The following is a 19180-nucleotide window of genomic DNA, read 5'->3' as shown; positions in this document are numbered from 1 at the left end:
AGCTCCATTATCTTGTTAGAGATAGAAGTTTCTGGGAAATAATTGTAGCAATGACCTACACGCAAATGAGATCTGTTTACATTTCTAGTAGAACTACCTTAATGATTCTTTCTGACAAGCAGGGTGTTGAACAACTTCACCCAACGCATTTCCGTATCAGTCTGTGGCCGGAGCAATGCTTTTGCTCAGCAGTGAGTGATCCTTGTCTCCACACGATGTTCTACCCTGGTGTGTTTGTAAGGTTTATATTACCATTTCTGGTTAGGGTCACTATTATACACAACCCACTACATCCTCACAGAGCTTCCTTGCGGTTGCAAAAGCAAATTTCTTCGGCATTACCTCCTGTAGATCATTAATCAAGAACTTCAATTTCAGCAGACACTCCAGTAAAATAAATGGACAAATAAATTCCTTCTATCAATGAAGAGTGATTCATAACCACTTTTTGTTTGTATCCACAGTAATGGAAGAAGATGAAATTCAGCTCTCCAAGTGTCTTGGAGGCATTATGAGGCAAGTGTATCAATAGCTACCTTCCATACTGAAATTATAAATACAGAATAACTGAAAAAAAAAATCTAGTTTCAGAGTTCTTACTAGGATTTTTAAAATCCATATCTTTGAAATTATTATATCACATTTCATGTTATTCTTCAGTTTGGAATGTTTTCAAGAGACCGGTTTTATTTTTCTGTCTTTTCCCCAGTGTCAAAAAAATGCTATCAGAGCAATGGCGAAGTTTTGATCTGGATTCCAGAAAGATGACTTTTAATCTCCGTTGCGCTACTGATCTATACCTCAGCAATTCAGTTAATTTCCTTGTGTATGTGTTTTCAGTCCCTTCAGTTGACCACTTTGCCTACTTTAACATTTAGGAAGTTTTCCAGAGCAGCAAATATCACTTACAGGATTTCTGCAGCAACCAAAACTTTGGGCCCCTAAGCTACACACTTGTACATCATAAATGGCTTATTTCCAAATATTTCTTTTGTATATTGCAATGAAAAGAAGCTTTCAATAATGTAAAGGCAACTGGACTGATTAAAAGCTAACTCCTGGGGAAGGACAAACGCTACCTCTATCTTAAGGGATGCATTTAGAAATTATAGCACCTTTTAAGCAGCTGGAAAGATACTGGAATCTATTATTCATCAATCAAGTTGTTATCACCTAGAAGATTAGATGGTGGCCCAAGAGACACAGCCAATGTAAGTTTTTATACATTTCTCAAGAATAAATAATAGAAATAAAATCTAACTTAAGAACAACTTGATCTGGTAAGGGAAGAGGAGGGCACGGCAGGGAGGGAAAGCACAGAATACAGAATGGGCAAAGGACCTCATCACCGGGGCAGTGTGAGATACAGCCTCTCAGTTAGCAAGGCTTTATACACAATTCCATAAAACTCTCTCATAACGCTCAAAAAGCATAATCTAAATAAAATTAACATAACAAAATTATGAAGCATGTTGAAAATTACCAGCCAAAGAGCGCTTATTAGCATCCCCCACGAAGATGAGGGGACAGATAAAGTGGAGACCCATGGCGTGCTCCTGCTCAGACTCAGGGGCTGGAGGAGAGAAGACACCAACATAATTTGTGGATGACAGCAAGCTGGCAGTGGTTGCCAGTGCTCTGGAAGACAAGATCAGAATTCAAAACATTCTTGATGATGGTGGAAGTGCTAGGGAATCAGTCAGATGAAATGTCGTGAAGGCAGTTACAAAGAATTATGCTTAGGAGGAATCAACTGCACAGACAGAAAATGGAGAGCATCTGGCAAAGCAGCAGGGCTCCTCTGACGCCTGAATACCAATAGCAGTTAATGAACATAGTCTTGCCTGCAAACTGGCTGGCCACCGGATAAAGACTAGGAGAGGGCTTTTGGAGACCAGCTGCTTCAATAGGCCTGGAAATAAACCCCTGGTCAGCTGTCACTAGATGAAGTACCTTTGCAACTGGGAATGTTGCCTCAGTCCCCAGTTCTGACTGTGCCCAAAGACATCTCACCATGCTTAACACTGATCTCTCTTTACAAACGAGGGGGAAGTGGGGAACCAGCAGTTTGGGATTGTTTGAACCAAATACCACCTGTGAACCAGCAGACCCCACGCACCCTCACGTCTTTCCCTCGTTAGTCCCTTGAGTGAGCCCAAAGTGGCTGTTGATGTCTCCTTGTCCCAGGGCAACCCTCTAGGTGCCCTCGTTTAACAGTGAAACAGAGGAAAGACAGGGGGGAGGCGGGGCGGGGCGGGGGGGACACACACATTAACAGGGTGTATTTTTAGCAAATATGCAACAAAAGCATTTCAGATCATTCACTCTGAGTGACCCATTATCAAAATATGTAAAGTCATCTCTCAACCCTTAATAGAGTTGAAATTATCTCACCTGTGCTCTACATTATTCTTGATGACAAGACAACAGTATAAATGCCCCATGGTTCTAGGATAAATACACTTCCCATACAGATCAGGTTAGATGATATAGCATTAACAAGCACATCCATGAAAAGAAAATAGATGTGCTATTCTATGAATATTTCAATGAAGGAAGAAGCCATCAATCTGTCAAAAGTTATCAGCTTGTTTTTCTTCCTGTGTTACCTGCAGAGATTTCTTTTTAAACTATTTACCTTTGCTACTCAGGAGATCATGTACAAATTGCAGCTGGAACACATTTTTTCCTAAAAAAACCCTGAGGAATTATCAAAAAGGCATCCATCTCCCAAGTGTGGGAGAATGCCTTGACAAGGAAAGTCTTTTCTTTGAAACTTCTATTTCCCTAATTAGGAAAGCTCTCACTGTGTATTTAACGGTAGGAATAAAGGGGGGAAACAGACAAAAATAGCATTCCAGCACTGCTATCAAAATAAATACAAGTGTGGCTTCCGAAAAGCTGTGCCATATGTATTTATAAACACTTTGGTCTGGGTTTTGTTGTTGTTGGAGTGCTTCATTGCTTTCTTTCCTCTTTAACTTAGAAGGCATTTGTTGTTTCCCCAAGCCACTCCACACTTTGTAATTCAGCCGGTGACAGCCCCAGGTATTGCTCTTTGCAGGGGAGGGGGCTGTGCCTTGCACCAGGGGAAATCACAAACCCGAAACGGCCTCTCGGCTCTTCCCTCACCTCCAAGACCACCAGCCACTGGAGAAGAGTCTCAGTCCCTGGCCACAGGACTCGGCACTTCCTCACGTGCGGGTGATCCCAGGGACACCAAGGGAAACGGTTCCACTGTCACCTTACCATACCCTCCACCGGCTGAGATTCAAGACAGTCAATTCAGCAGAAAACAGTATAAAATTGTTTTACAAGCTGTAAAAAGGCCCCAACTTTTCTGCAGGCAACCTGTACCACTTTCACACCCAACAGAAGTTTTAAACCCCCAGCATTTCATTAGGCTGAAAACAGGGACCATTAGCGTGCTAACACAGACTGTGAGCTCACATGGTGATGCTGCTCCTGCTTCAGAGTTCATGAGGCCTGAAGGACCCAAAAAGAGGGACAATCCTCCCTGTCACGCAGGGCACTGTGTGGCAGCAGCCGAATGTTGCGTCCCTGCCTATATGCTACAGTCAACATTTGATCAGGGTGGAACTGCAGGGAGGTTTGAGGAGGGGAGATCCAATTTCCAAACAGGAATTTGGCAGGACTGTGGACGTCAGTAGCTTCCAAAGAAGCAGAGCTGTATCCCAGTCAACACAAAATACAAGAGGTTATTTCAGCCACTCCATACTTTGTATGTGATCCCAGAGTTGTATCAGCACATCTCTAGCAAAAATATTTTTTGGCTCTTCGCTGATATTAGCTCCATAAAGCCATGCAGCTCTGCAAGACCACACCAGAGCCCATCCACCACTAACTAAAGAATTAACTGAATTCTAAACAAAGGGTATTCCTGACTGACGATGTTTTATCTGGAAAGCAGCCAGCATTCGAGTCAACCTAATTTTACCAGTTTGGTAAGAGAAAAACATGAAGAACATCAATCACGAATCTCCCGTTACCACTGGTGGGAAAAGATTCATTCTTTTTATTGTGTTGTGCTGTCTAAAATCTGCCTTTTTCTGCATATGTTAAGTAAGTGATAATTCACATCACGTTTTCTTTAATGAATGAGACAGAAATGACTTCTATTTCTACATAAATTAGAAACACTTATAGTCTAAACAACTGAATAGTTATTTGCTAAATTATAACGATGCAGCTCTGGCCCAACTAACATCAATAGGATTACCCATGTGAGTGATTACTTGTCAATGTGGTTAGGGGGTCACTCACTAGCAGTGAATGAGACACTTTTGCAGAACACTGCCATAAAAGTCCCACAGTGCTCTAAAAACGATGGTCAGCTTTCCATGGTTGTTTTCCACGTTAACACAAGTGCTTCTCCCAGCGCAGACGGCTGCTCCCCCAGCAGCACCGCGAGCCCTCAGACATGCCCCCCCAGGTCGCCCTCCCGGGCAGCTCGCGGACACATCCCCGAGCACCTCTGTGCTAAGCTGCACCACCTTCCCCTTCAGGAGAAGGAGGAGCCTGTGGGACATGGTGTGTACAAACAGGCTGCGACACTTTGCAAGTGGGTGTTAACAGATTTCTAAATGGCCAAACATTTGCATGGCCATCTGTTTTGTACCTGCACTGTACACCACGCATGCACACTGGACATGCATGGAAGCAACTGTCAGCATCTCCCAACACAACCTCCTTCTCCATCCTTCTCTGAAATGCTGCAGCCATGCACAGAAAACCTCAGCGACAGGTTAGGAGAAGGTGAAAAGTAGTAATATCTTATCTGAATGCAGGATTAATTACATACGTTTGATTTTGGCCAGGACATCCATTCTGCAGTTCGTAGGAAATCAGATTGCATGGCTGCATTTTACACATCCTCTGCAGATGGAGCCCATGGCGTTCCAGCACCCTGGCTCCATGCTGGGGTATTTGTTCAGCATTGACTCACCGCAGAAGGTGCCGTCTTCAGACACAAACAATTCTCACAGCATCATGAACTCCTATGAAATCGCTCATCCAAGCACTGGCTAACCTCCAACCAGCTTAGTTTGCAAGATCTGACAAGATCAAAGACTGAAGTGGAATAGCCCTAGGCAACAGAAAGTACAAAAATATATATACGTCAATTCAGTGAATACTAATTCTACCAAAAAATAAGGTAGAAAAATAGGAAAATGACAACTACACCTCTCTGTGAATACTCTAAGTTAACCTATAAATTATATGGCTATGCCAGAATAGATATAGACATTAATTTATAGAGCATGCTATATTGTTCTCCACCTTCATGAGCGTATAGACAGATATTTTTTGACATTACTACTCACTGCCTATGTTTTCCACAGTGTCATATACAGGTTTGTCTCCCAGAAATTTCAGAATCCTTTCCTTTGTGATATCCTCATGAATAGCTTTTGGAGACTTCACTGAGGGCTAGTGGATGCTGCCAAGAAACTCAGTATAAGATCCAGTTCCACTGGCAACCATTTATGCGTAGAATATTAAGCTTCCATCCAAAAAGTGGCTAGTGTATTCAGATACTGCTGAGTAAGTTCCTGTAGCTCGCCGAGTGCAGAAGTTCCTCCAGCAGGTCCCTTCCAGCCCTTGATTCAGCAGGTCCTTTGCACTGGGGCTGGCTTTGACGCTTTCCAGCTTCCACCTACTGGAGGCAGTGGATGTGTTTTACTGCTTCGCTTTCAACTCCTGAACTGTGCTCACTTTCACATGAGGGCCTCTCACTGGAGACCTTCCATCAATATGTAAAGTAATTCCAACTTTTGCCAGAGCAGTGCTCTAACTCCATGATGGCAGCAAATGCATTTGAAGCCTACCACAGCCTTTTTGTCAATACCATTCTCATCACCACCAAGTCAAGTTAATAAGCACAGTTCATCAGCTCTATCCCTTTGAATACTTCTTTCCTGAAGGGGAATATAATGCATTCAATATGTCAGATATTTAAAGGGTTCTCTCATGTGCAGCCTCAGTTCATTGCTAATAAAATACATTTTATTCTGCTGTTTTGTTCCCTATGGGCTACGTGCTGTATTGAATTTAAGATACAGCTTCTCACCTCGTTTTTTAGCAGAAAATAGTCATCTGAAGATTCATTAAAGCCTTCCAGACTTCCAGTTGCCTTCTGTCAGATGCCATTAAACAAGTGCTGTAATGAAGGACAGCAACAAGTGCCAGCAGGCAACACTGGCAAGACCTGTGGGATGACTCTCCTTTCTCCAGAGCGGAGGCAGTCCTTCAAACCACCCTCCTACAACAAACTTTTCCAACTGCCACCTTCTTTCTGGCAAGGCAGCGAAGAAGCGGCTTGACCTCCATGGGGCAGATGTTGCATTGCAGCAACAGTGCCAAGCAGATGGCTTCAGAGAGCAAACTCTGATCCCAAATATCCTGCTTTTCCAAGAGGAATTACTTCCTGAGATGAAAGCATCGCTCACTGGCCTTCAGTGTTTGCCCCAGATAATTTTTTTAGAAAGACACAAACTTTGGGATGTTTGTCCTAAGCAAAATGAACATCATTCATCACCTTTTGAGAACAACCAATCACCAGAAGTTAATGCCTCCCAAAGCTTCTCAATTGCAAATTCCTTTCTAATACAAAGTTAAAAACAACCTCTGAAATGTAAATAACCCAGCAACCTACACGAGATGATTTATGCCATGCCATCTTTTTCATGCAAATAAATTAAAAAAAGAAAACGTAATTTAGGGTGGACTACTTTGTATAATAAAATAAGAGAGTGACATTTTGTCTGCAAAACTCCAAGCGCAATGCATTGCTGCCATTGCTGCTGGAGGTTTAACCTTCTCAAACATGGAGAAAAAGATTCTGACTTATTTCAATTGATTTTATATACAAATCATTTTATGGCTTCAGGTACATCCAGAACAGACACTTATTTTAATTTCTTTATGTTGGTATTATTGTAAGGGAAGGCAGAAAGTTTGATTCTCAGTTAACATTTGAAACAGCAAAGGAGAGTTAAGAGCCTCCCGCAGCAGTAAACGAGCAGCAGCCCAGACCCCTGCGCGAGCCCGGAGGGTGAGGGACGTGCTCCTGGTACACCAGGCTTCCCACACCGGCAAGTTCAGTGTGTGCTGGGGGCATCAGTAGGGTTAGATTGTTTCTGGTAAGAAACAGTTAGAAATGCAATCTCAGAACAGCAAAGGTGTTTTGAACATACAAGAGCTGCAAGATGCACCAAAACTTGCATGCTAAAGTCAACAGCGGCAGCAAAACCTAACCTTTATAACTGCTCCAGCAGTACTAACCACAACAGAGAAGACTGCTTTTTTTTGTAGAGGCTGCTGGAGACAGAACTCCACAACAGCAAGGGTGGGAGCAGCGGGGAACTGGTGTGGAGCCCCCCCCGCCGGGCAGTGCTGCTGCAGCTGGGCAGCAAGCTGGGGTGCAGACTGAGCCTGGGCTCCTCTGGTGAGCTTCCCGTCAGCGGTGCAACTGCGTCTCCCTTTGTCTCACCTTACGATTAATGTTAACATTTGGATTTCTGTTCTGCTCTATTAAACTTTATCAAATGGAGGGGAAAAATCTATTTCGATTATCTGAGCAGATATGATCAAGCCAGATGGGGTAATCGTACTCCGTTTAACAAAACTCCCCAGCAGCAGCTTGCCCTTAGAGCTACACGGGCTGCTATGCTATACAGCTCGCTTTAGACTGGGAGCTAAATGGGAAAGGACTTATAGATTTGTTTACTATCACTATGCAACGAGTCAAGCGGGGTGTAAAAGCGCCCTGCTATAAATATCAGCAGAAAGGGGCCGTCAGTCCTAGCCCAAGGAGGAACACTAAAGCTTCCTCAAAGGGATGACTTGCACAGTGCATAAATCTGAGCCAAGTGATACTACTCTGAGCCCCATTAATAGCAAAGAGCTTGTCCTAAGCTGTCAGACCGTCACCAGACCCTTCCAGCTCAAGGATGCCCATTCAGGCACCCAGCCATGCCAGCTCGAGTTGGGAGAGAAAAAGCTGCCAGGAGCTAGGGCATGACAGGCAGCTTGTGCGCAGAACCAGGAAGGATTTTGTGGTCTCACATCCACATAAATTGCTACCAGCAGCTTATAAAATCCAAGAATTGATCTACAAGGCTCTCCAAATTTCATTTTAAATCACAAATTCCATCCAAGGAAAGACATGGGCCTTAGTTTTACTTTTACTAATATTAATGGCAGGAAGAAAAAACTGTACTATTAAAAAGCAACAGCTACTCATAAATTAACAGATCTTTTCTAAATCAGGGTCATTTCTCCCGGTTATGATAAGGCCCTGTCAGGTAATCATAATCCTTACAGAAAAATGCTTTGCCTTCACTGCTGTCCTCTAAGATAGTAAATCTGAGACAATCTGTCTGGTTGTTAAAATATAATTCCTCTTTACTAGAACTGATCTTCTAAAACGGGCTGGGGGACGTGTCTTCTCATTCCTCCTTTTTCTCTGCATTTTCATTGGCGAAGCCTCAAATCTGCTTAGGGTTGTTTTGTGCATCTCCCAGTATTCATGTTTTTTGCAGGAGGGGGAAGTCTTCAAACAGAAAAATATCATAAGCATCAGTCAGGGACTGAAAAATCCCAAGCTCCAACTTGAATTCTGCCAAAGAGACAATGTGTGGCCTTGGGAAAAATCACCTCTCCTCCCTGCAGGCTCTCCATCTGCTTCACACTAATAAAATGGGATTATAAAACTGCCCAACCCCAAAGGGCAGGTAAAACTTTGAAGGTGAAAATTGTGTTACAAGCATGATACATTATTATAACACAGCAAAAACCCTTTCAGGCCTCTTTTCTCTTCTATTCAGTGCGAGGCAGCCACATTTCAAAATGAAGGCTGTGGACCAGCTTTTCCATTTGCACAGGCTTCTTTCAGCAGGCAGCAGATTAAAGCTGAGAGAATAAACCATAGCAATTAATTTATTCAATGAATTTAGCCTCATTTTCTGTTCACAAAATGTCTGCAAGCCATTTAGCGTTTTTGCCATGGTTTACTCATTATTCACAATTATTGCAGCATAACTCTTGGTCCGTAAATTACTCTTGAACAATTAGCTGAGTGTATTTTAGACGCTATTTGTGTTAGTTTCAGTTTAATACACAGGGCATATCTTCTCTTCGTTCTCTACTCACCACTAAGAAAGGGAACAGATGTGGTTGGGATGCAAGCAGCCATGTTCACCAACTGTGCCCAAAACCACCCTGGTCGCTCTCCCAAGGCGGGTTGGCTTCTGCAATAGAGAAAACCGAGCCTGCTAGGTAGCCACAGGCTATTTCCATCCCTTGGTGCATCAAGACTTCCTCTTTAGAAACATGCCTGCAGAAAAAAAAAAGAAAAAAGCATTTTTTGAGAAACTGAGCATTTTTTGCGTTTTTGAATGTTTTCTTCTATTGGTTTAAGTACATGTTTTTAAAAGCATTTCCATCAGCACAGAGAATTACTGCAACATTAACAAACCTTGGAATCATGGAATCTCTTTTAATTTTAAAGAAAAAAAAAAAAAAAAAAAAAAAGAGGCATCCCTCAAGGTATCTTCCCAGAGAGAGAACACAGAGAATGCTACTTTAATAAAAAATGGATGGGGTTACTGGTGGGTAAAGGAGATGCTGGCAAAGCCCATGCAAGTTACCACCAGACTGGCTTCATACAGGTTCAGAGACATTTTAGCATTTTAATGTGCTATTGGCTTAGCAAATAAATAAATTACAAAGTGCAAAAAGAACTTCTGGAAAATACATTAAGGCAATTTGGAAATAATTACAGTGAGCTGGTCTATTATGACTTTGACTTCTGAAGTATAAAATCTCCTAGAGATAATGATGATAATCATATTGAAAATAGTTGCCACCTTTTAATCTTCTAAGACAAAACAGAGATCTTTGGGAACTTGGGACCCTGTCACTCTAATGGAACATCTGACAGGAAAGTAATTAGAGTGGAAAGCAAAGGGGTCACCTTACTGCCCGTGCAGAATTCATCAGCTTCCGTTTGCCATCACATGGGGCAGCCAGTTCATCTCCTGCACAGGTTTCTCATTTAAATAGCTTTGTTGCCAATAAAAAGGCTGTCAGACAGACAATTTCCAGAACAGATTTGGATCTCAATAACTCGTACTGGCCATGTAAAGATTCACCATTCATTATAAAGGCAGCTTAGGAAAAATGGCACCAAAACATTGGAACAAAAGTCATTTGCTGACAATTCTGTTAAGATGCAGGACCGCTACCTGGAGTTTCATTTTTCTAAGGGCAACAGAAATAGATCAAAAATCATCTGTGCAGCGGAAACATAACCATTTCCAGCAGAAATGCCTTTCTGCCCCCCTCCCCCAGCCCCTTTTCTCAAAGTGCAGCCTGCTTTTATTGCCCATGTATTTCACTGGTTCAGGCAGGCAGCCAGGATGCTGCCTCCTGGCCAGGCGATCCTCGAACACCTGCATTGCACCCTCCCGGACATCCCCAGCCACCTCTGGAGGGACAGCATCGCTCCGAGCATGGTCTCGGCACCAGTGATGGCCTGGAGATACAAGAAGCGTCCATGTGAAAACCGCAGCAAGGTTCCTCCATGGACAGAAAAAAGATTTAAGAAAGAGAGGGGAAAATCGCAGACTGCTGCTGTTGCATTGAAGGAGGCTCTCAGAGCAGGTTTAACTCAAGAGCCTTGGAATTCAATGGAAAAGTCCCACTGACTTCAGAAAAAAACTCAGACTAAGTCCATCACCTTTCACAGCTCGGTGGATATCTGTCAGCATAACATGTGACATGGACGTGCAAAGAAATCAAAAGATCATCCATTCAGGTAATTCAGCAGTCATTATCAGGTGGTTCAAGAGAAAAGTAAATACCAACTGACAGTCGCAACATATTTCATGGACTTTAATTAGTTTGAAGTATGAAGGCAATTTCATCTATGATACCTATCTTTGGGAAATAATGTGTTTTTTAATTTTTTTTATAGTTGAAATGCCTGTATCCCATTGTGTGTTCTCAACACATAAGCATATTTCAACCTGGCTATTTAATAAGGATATTTCATCTGCTTTTCATATATTCTTTTTAGGTTTTATTTCAGGATGTATTAGCAAAGTTCCTAGAGGCTACTACCTATTTTTCTTGTTTAATGTATGAACCTAATTCCCATAGAGAGCAACAAAATATTCTCTACCTCAGGATACAGGAGGTATCAACACACAACCATATTTCAACCTGGCTATTTAATAAGGATATTTCCTCTGCTTTTCATATATTCTTTTTAGGTTTTATTTCAGGATATATTAGTGAAGCTCCTAGAGGCTACTACCTTTTTTTCTTGTTTAATGTATGAACCTAATTCCCATAGAGAGCAATGAAATATTCTCTACCTGAGGGTACAGAACTCTGAGCAACCTGATCTAGAAGATGTGCCTGCCCACGGCAGAGGGGTCAGACTAGACGATCCTTGAAGGTCCCTTCCAACCCAAAGTCCTCTGTGACTCTGTACTCCATCCAAATACAGCGATGTGGCAAAGCTGGCTCTCGTTTCAGTTTAAACCTTAGGAAAATAAAGGACAGACCCCAGGTCCCACCTTGTGCTTTGTGCTGGAGACGCAGGATGTGTTAGCCCTCTCCCCAGGCATGACGGGTCTCACCAGGGGCACAGTGGGAGAGTGGCGGTCCCAAGAGAACACACTGCTGTGCCCAGAGCTGAGGAAGGGCTGCAGCAGCCGTGTCAAGACACCCATCCCAGGGGTGCTCCATCCCACTGTTACTCACCCTAACAGCCTTCAGAAATTTCTCGTTTTCAGCCAACTTGCAGACACTCAGTTGATGCTGTTTAACTTAGGGTCATTGCTCAAGGCTAACAATAAAAAAGCCTCCTTGCATTTTCAGAGCTCTGGATGAGGTATAAAAACAAATTGCCTAGAAAAAGAAGCAGTTTAAGAAAGTGAACTAAGGTAACTGAAAAATAAAAGTTTGGTGTTTGGCCAGTATAACATTTGGATTTTGAAATACAAATGATTCCTAACATGAGGGTTAAGCTCCTTTCAAAAAAACCTATTTTTCTCCTTCAGATCATCTAAGAAGAGTAAAAGAAAACAAAAGAAAACCCAAGCCACACAGTGTGGGGGAATGCAACGCAGTATGGATTATCATTTCCCAAGTATGTTTTCCAAAACTGACTTAGCTATATACTTGGGTACAGGTCTAAACACCAGGACTATGAGAGGCAGAAAATTCAGCCTTGTCTCCATTTGCTAGAGTTCTTGTGCAAGTGGATCTAACACAAACCTTCCTTGCTGGCAGGTGGGCAGTGCAGCTGCACAGGGTGCTGGCTGCCTTTCTGCAAGAGGTGCAAGGGCTTTATGGAAAGAATCTGGGAACCAAAAGACTGAAGAGGTCTCCACCGATCTAAGACATGCCTATCATCCCCATGCAGCTAGATTTTGTTTTTCCCTTATACCTAAATCGGATCACGTGGTGATGCAAGCATTTGAAAATTTATTTTTTCTTAACATCATCTCATTACTCTCAGCAATTCTGCCTGTGACATGCTGAATGGTTCTTCCAGTCTTCTGTATTGGTAACCTTGAAACGCTCATAAAGAGTTACACTTCCCCTTAAGTCATTGTTTAGCCAGGCTATACATATTTAATTCTTTAATCTTTCCTCATAAATTCCATTCTAGATTTAATCATTTTAGCTGCACTTGGAATCATCTCCATCTCCCCAGAAGTGGTGCAATGAGCAGAGCCCCCAGTACAGGCTGACAAGAGACGTACATTGAGAGACAACTGCAATTGCTCCGCTCTGCAACTTCATACCTGTAATCCATAATTATGTTGTACTTTCATTCAACTATCAGTCTTAGAACTAGAATTTAACCTACCATTAAAATCTCTTTTGAAGTCTGTGTTTCCCATGTGATGCTTCTCCATTATATGGATTTGATTTATGTCCTCAATGCTTCAGCTCTCCGAGACAGCAGCGAGGCACCTCACCTGCTTCGTGCGTCTCCCAGGACAAACAGCTGCTCGGAGAGTTTCTCTGGAGAGATGGCAAATGCTTCCCTGCAAGAGTCAGATCAAATATGATGAATTATAATTCATTTCTACTAAATATCTTCAGATTATTTTCCGCAGTAGTTGCCTGATGAACTTCATGTTCTTCAGTTCTTTGGCAGTAAAGTCACTGTACAAAATTTGTTGTGCCTTTCCTAACACCTACCAGCTCACGATTGCAAGGGACCAGCCAAGGTTTTTAAAACGTTGGCGTCAAAAGTACTGACAAGCCTTATGCTGTTCTAGAGGAAGGAAAGGCTGCAGATTTTGATAGATAGATAGATGGGTACAGCCATAAATAAGTTTAATTATGCAATGACACATTTCTGAGTTATTCATTCTGTTCTCCTCCCTTTTTGGAATAACAAATTTGAAAATTTGAGGTAAATTACAATACAGGACCAAACCTATTAATTTTGACTATTCAAACAGATGATATATCCTTCAGCAGATGTAGGCTTAACTATACAGCACAGCTCAAGTGACACCATTAAAACCCTACACCAATCACTGGTGTGTTGCAAATTAGCCAGCATAGAGCCAACAGCAGCACAGTATTATCATTTAACATATATGATTGCTACAGCAGCTCAATGTTACCTGTGATCAAACATCATACTCAATACAAGTAATTAGGAGTTTGCTTTTAAACTTGATTTTTATGGGGACAGATTTACTAAACAAGTCAGACATTACACTGGGTCTTCAGGAAAGCCATTAAACTTTGCATCTGAATCTGAAATAGAACTGGTAAATGTTCTTCTCAAAAGTTAGCTTATCTTACAAGACCCAGGGCAGAAAACTTGAAAATGCAAAAAGCTGATAAGCTGCAAGAAAAACTAAGTCAAGAAATAGTTTTTGTCCAAAAAATACATGATCAGAAGAAAAAGGTTTTATTTATTTACTAATTGTTTTTACAACCAGAAAATTAGGCAGGATAGTCTCTCTCTCAATCAAGGCTTTGAGGACCCGCAGTCAGCACGTCAGACTTGCCAGGTGTAGTTGGTACTTACTTATGTTTATATTCATGCTGTGGTGAATGTACCAACAGTCACAGTCACTCCTGATTTCACAGCATAAGCAAAAATCAACAGATTAATAGTGCTGTCACGAAGGGTACCAAGCTGGGCTGGTGTGAGGGCAGTCATGCCTTGAAGGCAGTGCTCACAAGGAGCTGCTGTGGGGAGGGTGTCCAACTTACCACAAGGTAACCACCAGGTCGAAACGATGCTGAACCAGATTTCCTAGTGATGTATGTTGATCTGTAGGCCATTACTAAACTTGTGGATGACTCATTGTCACTAGTTATGACATATTAATAGTCATTAAAATGCTTTTCTTTTTATCTTGTGTTTTACCAGAATGGTTTTGCCTACAGCCACAAACTACGACAGGACACTTGTAAGGTGAGAGAGGGAGATTGACCACCCGTCGTTCAAACCAGAGGAGTAATAGCTATTGCAGCAGAAGCCGAAGGACCAAAAGGCTCCATCTAAACAATTCAATACAGTTAAAAATCACTACTACCTTTCAGGGAATTTTAAAAGCATTCCCACTCAATGTCCTCCTACAGGCCAGGGGCTCTGGGGGCAGCAGACAATTTTTATGGGTTTCTAAAACCTCCCAGGATTAATTGTCGCATGCATCTGCCGATGCCTGAACAGCCGCCTAGAGCCCACTGGAGCGCCCGGCATGAACGCAGAGCCGCTCCCGCAAAACCACGTCCAGACCCTACCCCAGCACTCCACAGCAGCGGGTCCATCCCATCACTGGCAAGTATTCCCTGGACCCACAAGTTCTCCTCCTGCCTCAGGAGGAGACAGAGAACTGAGGGGTAATAAGGGTCAGGCTAAGTGCATGGGCTGGATCCACTCGCCTGTGACCTGCCCAGCCCACCTGCGCCAGGGCTGAGCTGTCTACCAGTCACACCAGGAATTAACAGGTCTTCCCTGGGATTAACCACCACTAGCAAGAGAACAAAAGCCTGTGCCTTCACCTCTCGCTAGGATTTAATTTTCCCTTTTACCTCACATTTAAAAAAAGAGCAGAGATATCATTAAGCAGAATTAAAGAAGACTCACCTTGTGCATCTTCATGTATCTCATTAATCTTTTATACCAAGCCTGGAAAATGAATAAGGGTTTTCAATAAAGGTGGTAAGATCCTGCAAAGCAATAGCTCTTATGCATGGCTGCTGTTGTCTCTAGCACAGAACTTTGACACTGGCAACGCAGAATACACACAGTACAGAACACTGATTTCACAAACATGCAATTTATCACATGACAGAAATCAGCTAAATGACATGAAAATGTATCTGGAGACTTCATAATGTCACCTTACATTCCTGATACAATTTGACAGATACCAGCTGAAGAGAGCTGCTTCAAGCTGCACAGAATACTACTACGGGGTAAAATTATTCTATTACTTTAATACCAGCTATTTCCTCATCTCTTAGGGGTTTTCTTTCCTTCTAATTTTACAACTGTTAAACTATTGACATAATTTCTACTATTCTAGTAAAAATTGCATCCCATTCTCAAATCAAAGTACATCTTTGGTACACACTCAGGGAGCAGGTGGAAGAATCCCAGTTCAATCATGTCCGATGGAAGGATGGGAAGGAAAATAAGGTGAAGCAACCTTTCAGTATGTGGCTGTCTTTGATTAGGAGATGGTGAGCATGAAACTTGTGTTCTGCTTCACTTTCAACCCTTTCTGAATCTTGTCTCCTGTCTCACCTTCTGCATGGGATCCTGTTCTCTCAGATCAAGCTCACAGGAGTCAGTTGGGGTTCTAACACGATCGATCCAACTATCTCCTGAGTACTCACACTCCTGATGAAACCACCAGGCTTTCCAGCAGCTACTCGGAACCTTCCCATATTTTCCCACAGCATCCAAGGCATTTAGGACCTCATCAGATAAGCACAGGAAAGAGCCCTGGTCCTGCTCCCAGGCACTCTGCAGGGCTTACTCATGGCTCAGCACTGCACAACTGAAAAGGCTTTTGAAAAAAACCCATAAAGTTATCATTTACCTTGCAAATACTATATTGGGTTCTGATGCAAAATGTTCTGATGGAGGATATTGCTGCAGCTAAAAACCACTTCAAGTAAGCCTCCAAGTAGCAACATTTCAGGGATGTTCTTGGGTGAGGAGGTCTCGTATTTTCCTGATTTTTTTTTCTCTTCTCCTTCTGCATTGTCTGCTTATCACTATTTTGCTAGTCAGAAGCAGCTTCTCCATATTTCCTGGTGTTACAACATCCACAAGTCACGTTTCCATACTTCAGCCAAATGTACTAATTACATCTAATTTACTAATTCGGATACTCCAACTGCTATTAGGCAGGTATATAAGTAACTGTAGAATCAGGACATTTAATTGCAGCTCCTTTCTCTCCTATCCTGTATATATGAATCCCATGACAAGATGCAACGCAGGCACCGTGCCTCCCCGTAACACATGAGCCGTGCGCTTGCGAAGGGCCAAGCCCCACCGTGCCCCAGCAGGAGAGGGTTACACAAAAGCAAAGACTCAACGAGCATTCTGCAACACAGCAATAACCAAGTTCAGTGTGAAGCAGCAGAGTACAAACCTTCAGGGAAAAGCAATCCCAAATATTATCGGTTTTGCTAGACCAAAGTCATCCACTTGTTTTCCTGCTTTTCTGAAGCGGCAGAGTAGGCAGTTCTGCATGTTGCGAGCTAAAAGCTGATCTTCACGGCACGGGCAGAGTGGGCTGTGCACACCCAGGTGCCTCTGCCTCCTGCTGCGACTCACAAAGATCATCTCGCCCCGTCTCCAAAGTGCAGAAAGGCAGCTCACGCACGTGTGATGTGCTCCAAGAAAAGACTGCACCTTGGTTTCAAGGGATAATAGAATTATTAAAATTATTCCAATTTAGATAAAAAAAAAATCCAAATTTTTCTCTTGCCACTTTTGTTCCATTTCACCACAGAGACCTCAATATTTTTAAAAGCTTGGCCTATTTTTTTATCATTAGTATCAAATTTGATCCACAGCAAATGAAGTCAAATGAAAGAAATCTATACTAATTTCTGATTTGCTTAACAGCGCGTTCAGCTCACCCAAATGCCATCAGCCTAATTTTCCTAACAGTACTCTCTTCTGCAAATTGCTTTAAAATAACAAGGAGCTGAAATAAAACTTTTCCCATGAAGAGAAAAATGGGTATAAATAGAGATTTAATTGTGCATGCTACTTGTTTGCAGCAGTGCATTTAATATCAAAGCAACTATTAGTTGATAAAATCTAAAATTTGTTAAAGGGAGTCAGTGAAAACAAAAAACTGACAAAACTGAAAAATCATTATAAAGCTTATTCTCTATGCTTTAAACTAAGCTAAGGGGGAAGCCAGGGCTGAGTTTTTCGGTGTTTACATCATGTTTCTCCTTACTTAAGTTGCTCTGGGAGAAAATGAATCTTCATGTAATATAATTCTAGATGGTAACCACTGAGATGATTAAATGAAGTTCCCAAAAAGATGCTGCAGTCTGGAGCAGCTCAAGACTTCACTAGACAAGCTGTGCTTCTCACACAGCTTACCTAACACCCACCACCAAAGGAAAGTCCCCTTTGGAAAGGCAGGCTGCACACTGCTAGTCTTCAAATCACATAGGAATAAATCCTAATATATGCTGATTATATTGGAAGGCCAAAGATGACCAGGAACGACAAGGGATGGATGGTGTTGTCCCGCTGGCTACGCATCACTCCTGATGCAGGACCGGTCACTTAACCTCTTGGGAGGGCTTTCCTCCCTCCTCCCGCTGCAGTGCCTGCAACGCTTGAAGGCAGACGCTGGCGAGCACCGAGCATCACGCCCCTTCCCACGGAGGCAGCTCACAGACCAGGCTGCCGGCCATCCAGCCACGCAGTGCTGCAAGCCAGCCCACCCGCAGAAGATGTTTTCTGTAGGGAAGGTTCCTTGATCCACACTGTTGGTGGCCCTTTGCTGCGCTCGTTTCTTGGCTTGAGCTCGCTCCCCTAATTAATGCTTCCACACCAGCTACGGGTACACTGGGTGACAAGTGCTGCTTGCGATTTGACAAATCACTTGCCTTCCAGCTACTCCTTTATCCCACCTACTATGTGAAGCAGAAGAGATGGTTTTGGCACATTTTGAAGCAAATGAATAACCAGCATGGATCCTATTTGTATCTTCTGGGTTTAATACAACTTGATGTAAGGCTGAACTGGGTTAACATAAAAATAAAAATAGCTGCTCCTGTTATCAGAATTGTTCACTAGTTTTGACAATGCCAACATCTGCTTTTATTAGGAACTTGCAGGAGTAATTTGTCTAAATGAAATTGCAACACAAAATTAGTATTATGCACCTGAGCCTGTTGCTTTCGCTCTTTACACGGCTTTCAAAGCCAAATAAAGAAATGCCAAATATATCCTGAACTTTCCCACTGTCACTTGTCGAATGTGTCAAACATCAACAGATGAACAGAGCTTGCCTCTTCCATCCAGGCAGAGGAGGAAGGACAAGCAGCACCCTGGCACCTGGATGTGCACCACGGCAGGCATGCCTTGCCTGAGAAAACCCACCAAAAGAAGATGGGGCATCTTCCCAAAGCCATCATCCAACAGCTGCACTTCCATCTTTGGTTCAAAGAACCAGTAACTGGAAAAAAACACATAAAAACCCCAGAAGAAGGGTTCGGGAAGAAGGTGTGCTTCTCCCACATGAAAAGGGTTTCAGACCCACTTAAGTCACTTCTCCCTTTCCCATGGAAACACAACCATATACCAGCAGCACGTTATGCCAGGCTTGTGTGTGTTAGACGTGGGATTTGAGATTCCAGCTGTGTGGCTCCGTACACAGGATGAGCTGTCCCTGGGGCAGATACCGGGGGATTCTAACTCCAGCTGTCCAGGGAGCCTCACGTTCAGCTCTGCCACACAAATTGCTGCTGTGTCCCCCTCCCAAGCGAGAGCCCACTGTGGGGGGCACTGACGGGGCTAAGGGGGCTGCTCCCTCCATCATTTGATGGGAGGAGGTTTGGAGAGATTTCAGCCAGATTGAAGGGGTAGGGAGCACTGCAAAATGAGGAAAAGCATTTC

At 42.9% G+C, this 19180-nt stretch overlaps 1 protein-coding gene across 4 annotated transcripts in view; it reads right to left on the bottom strand.

Moving 5' to 3' along the window:
* Window positions 1-9247: 9247 nt before the first annotated feature.
* Window positions 9248-19180, bottom strand: part of PRELID2 (PRELI domain containing 2) — a 108652-nt gene continuing 98719 nt past the window's right edge. For 2 of the 4 annotated variants that reach the window (XR_013930232.1, XR_013930234.1), the window contains exons 8-10: window positions 15161-15202; window positions 12908-13088; window positions 9248-11940 (exon numbers count right to left, since the gene is read on the bottom strand). Coding sequence is in view for 1 of the 4 variants with exons in the window: in XM_080400663.1 (XP_080256789.1) it covers window positions 15192-15202 (11 nt within the window). In the remaining 3 variants the exon portion in view is untranslated. Of the gene's footprint in view, window positions 11941-12907; window positions 13089-15160; window positions 15203-19180 lie in introns of those variants that run through there. The other 2 variants (XR_013930233.1, XM_080400663.1) reach the window with 2 other exon arrangements.

Source organism: Falco punctatus (assembly GCF_963210335.1).
Source record: "Falco punctatus genome assembly, chromosome: 8".
In the NCBI taxonomy this organism is placed as follows: domain Eukaryota; kingdom Metazoa; phylum Chordata; class Aves; order Falconiformes; family Falconidae; genus Falco; species Falco punctatus.
The sequence above is the reverse complement of the archived record's forward strand: the minus strand, read 5'-3'. Positions and strand labels throughout refer to the sequence as shown.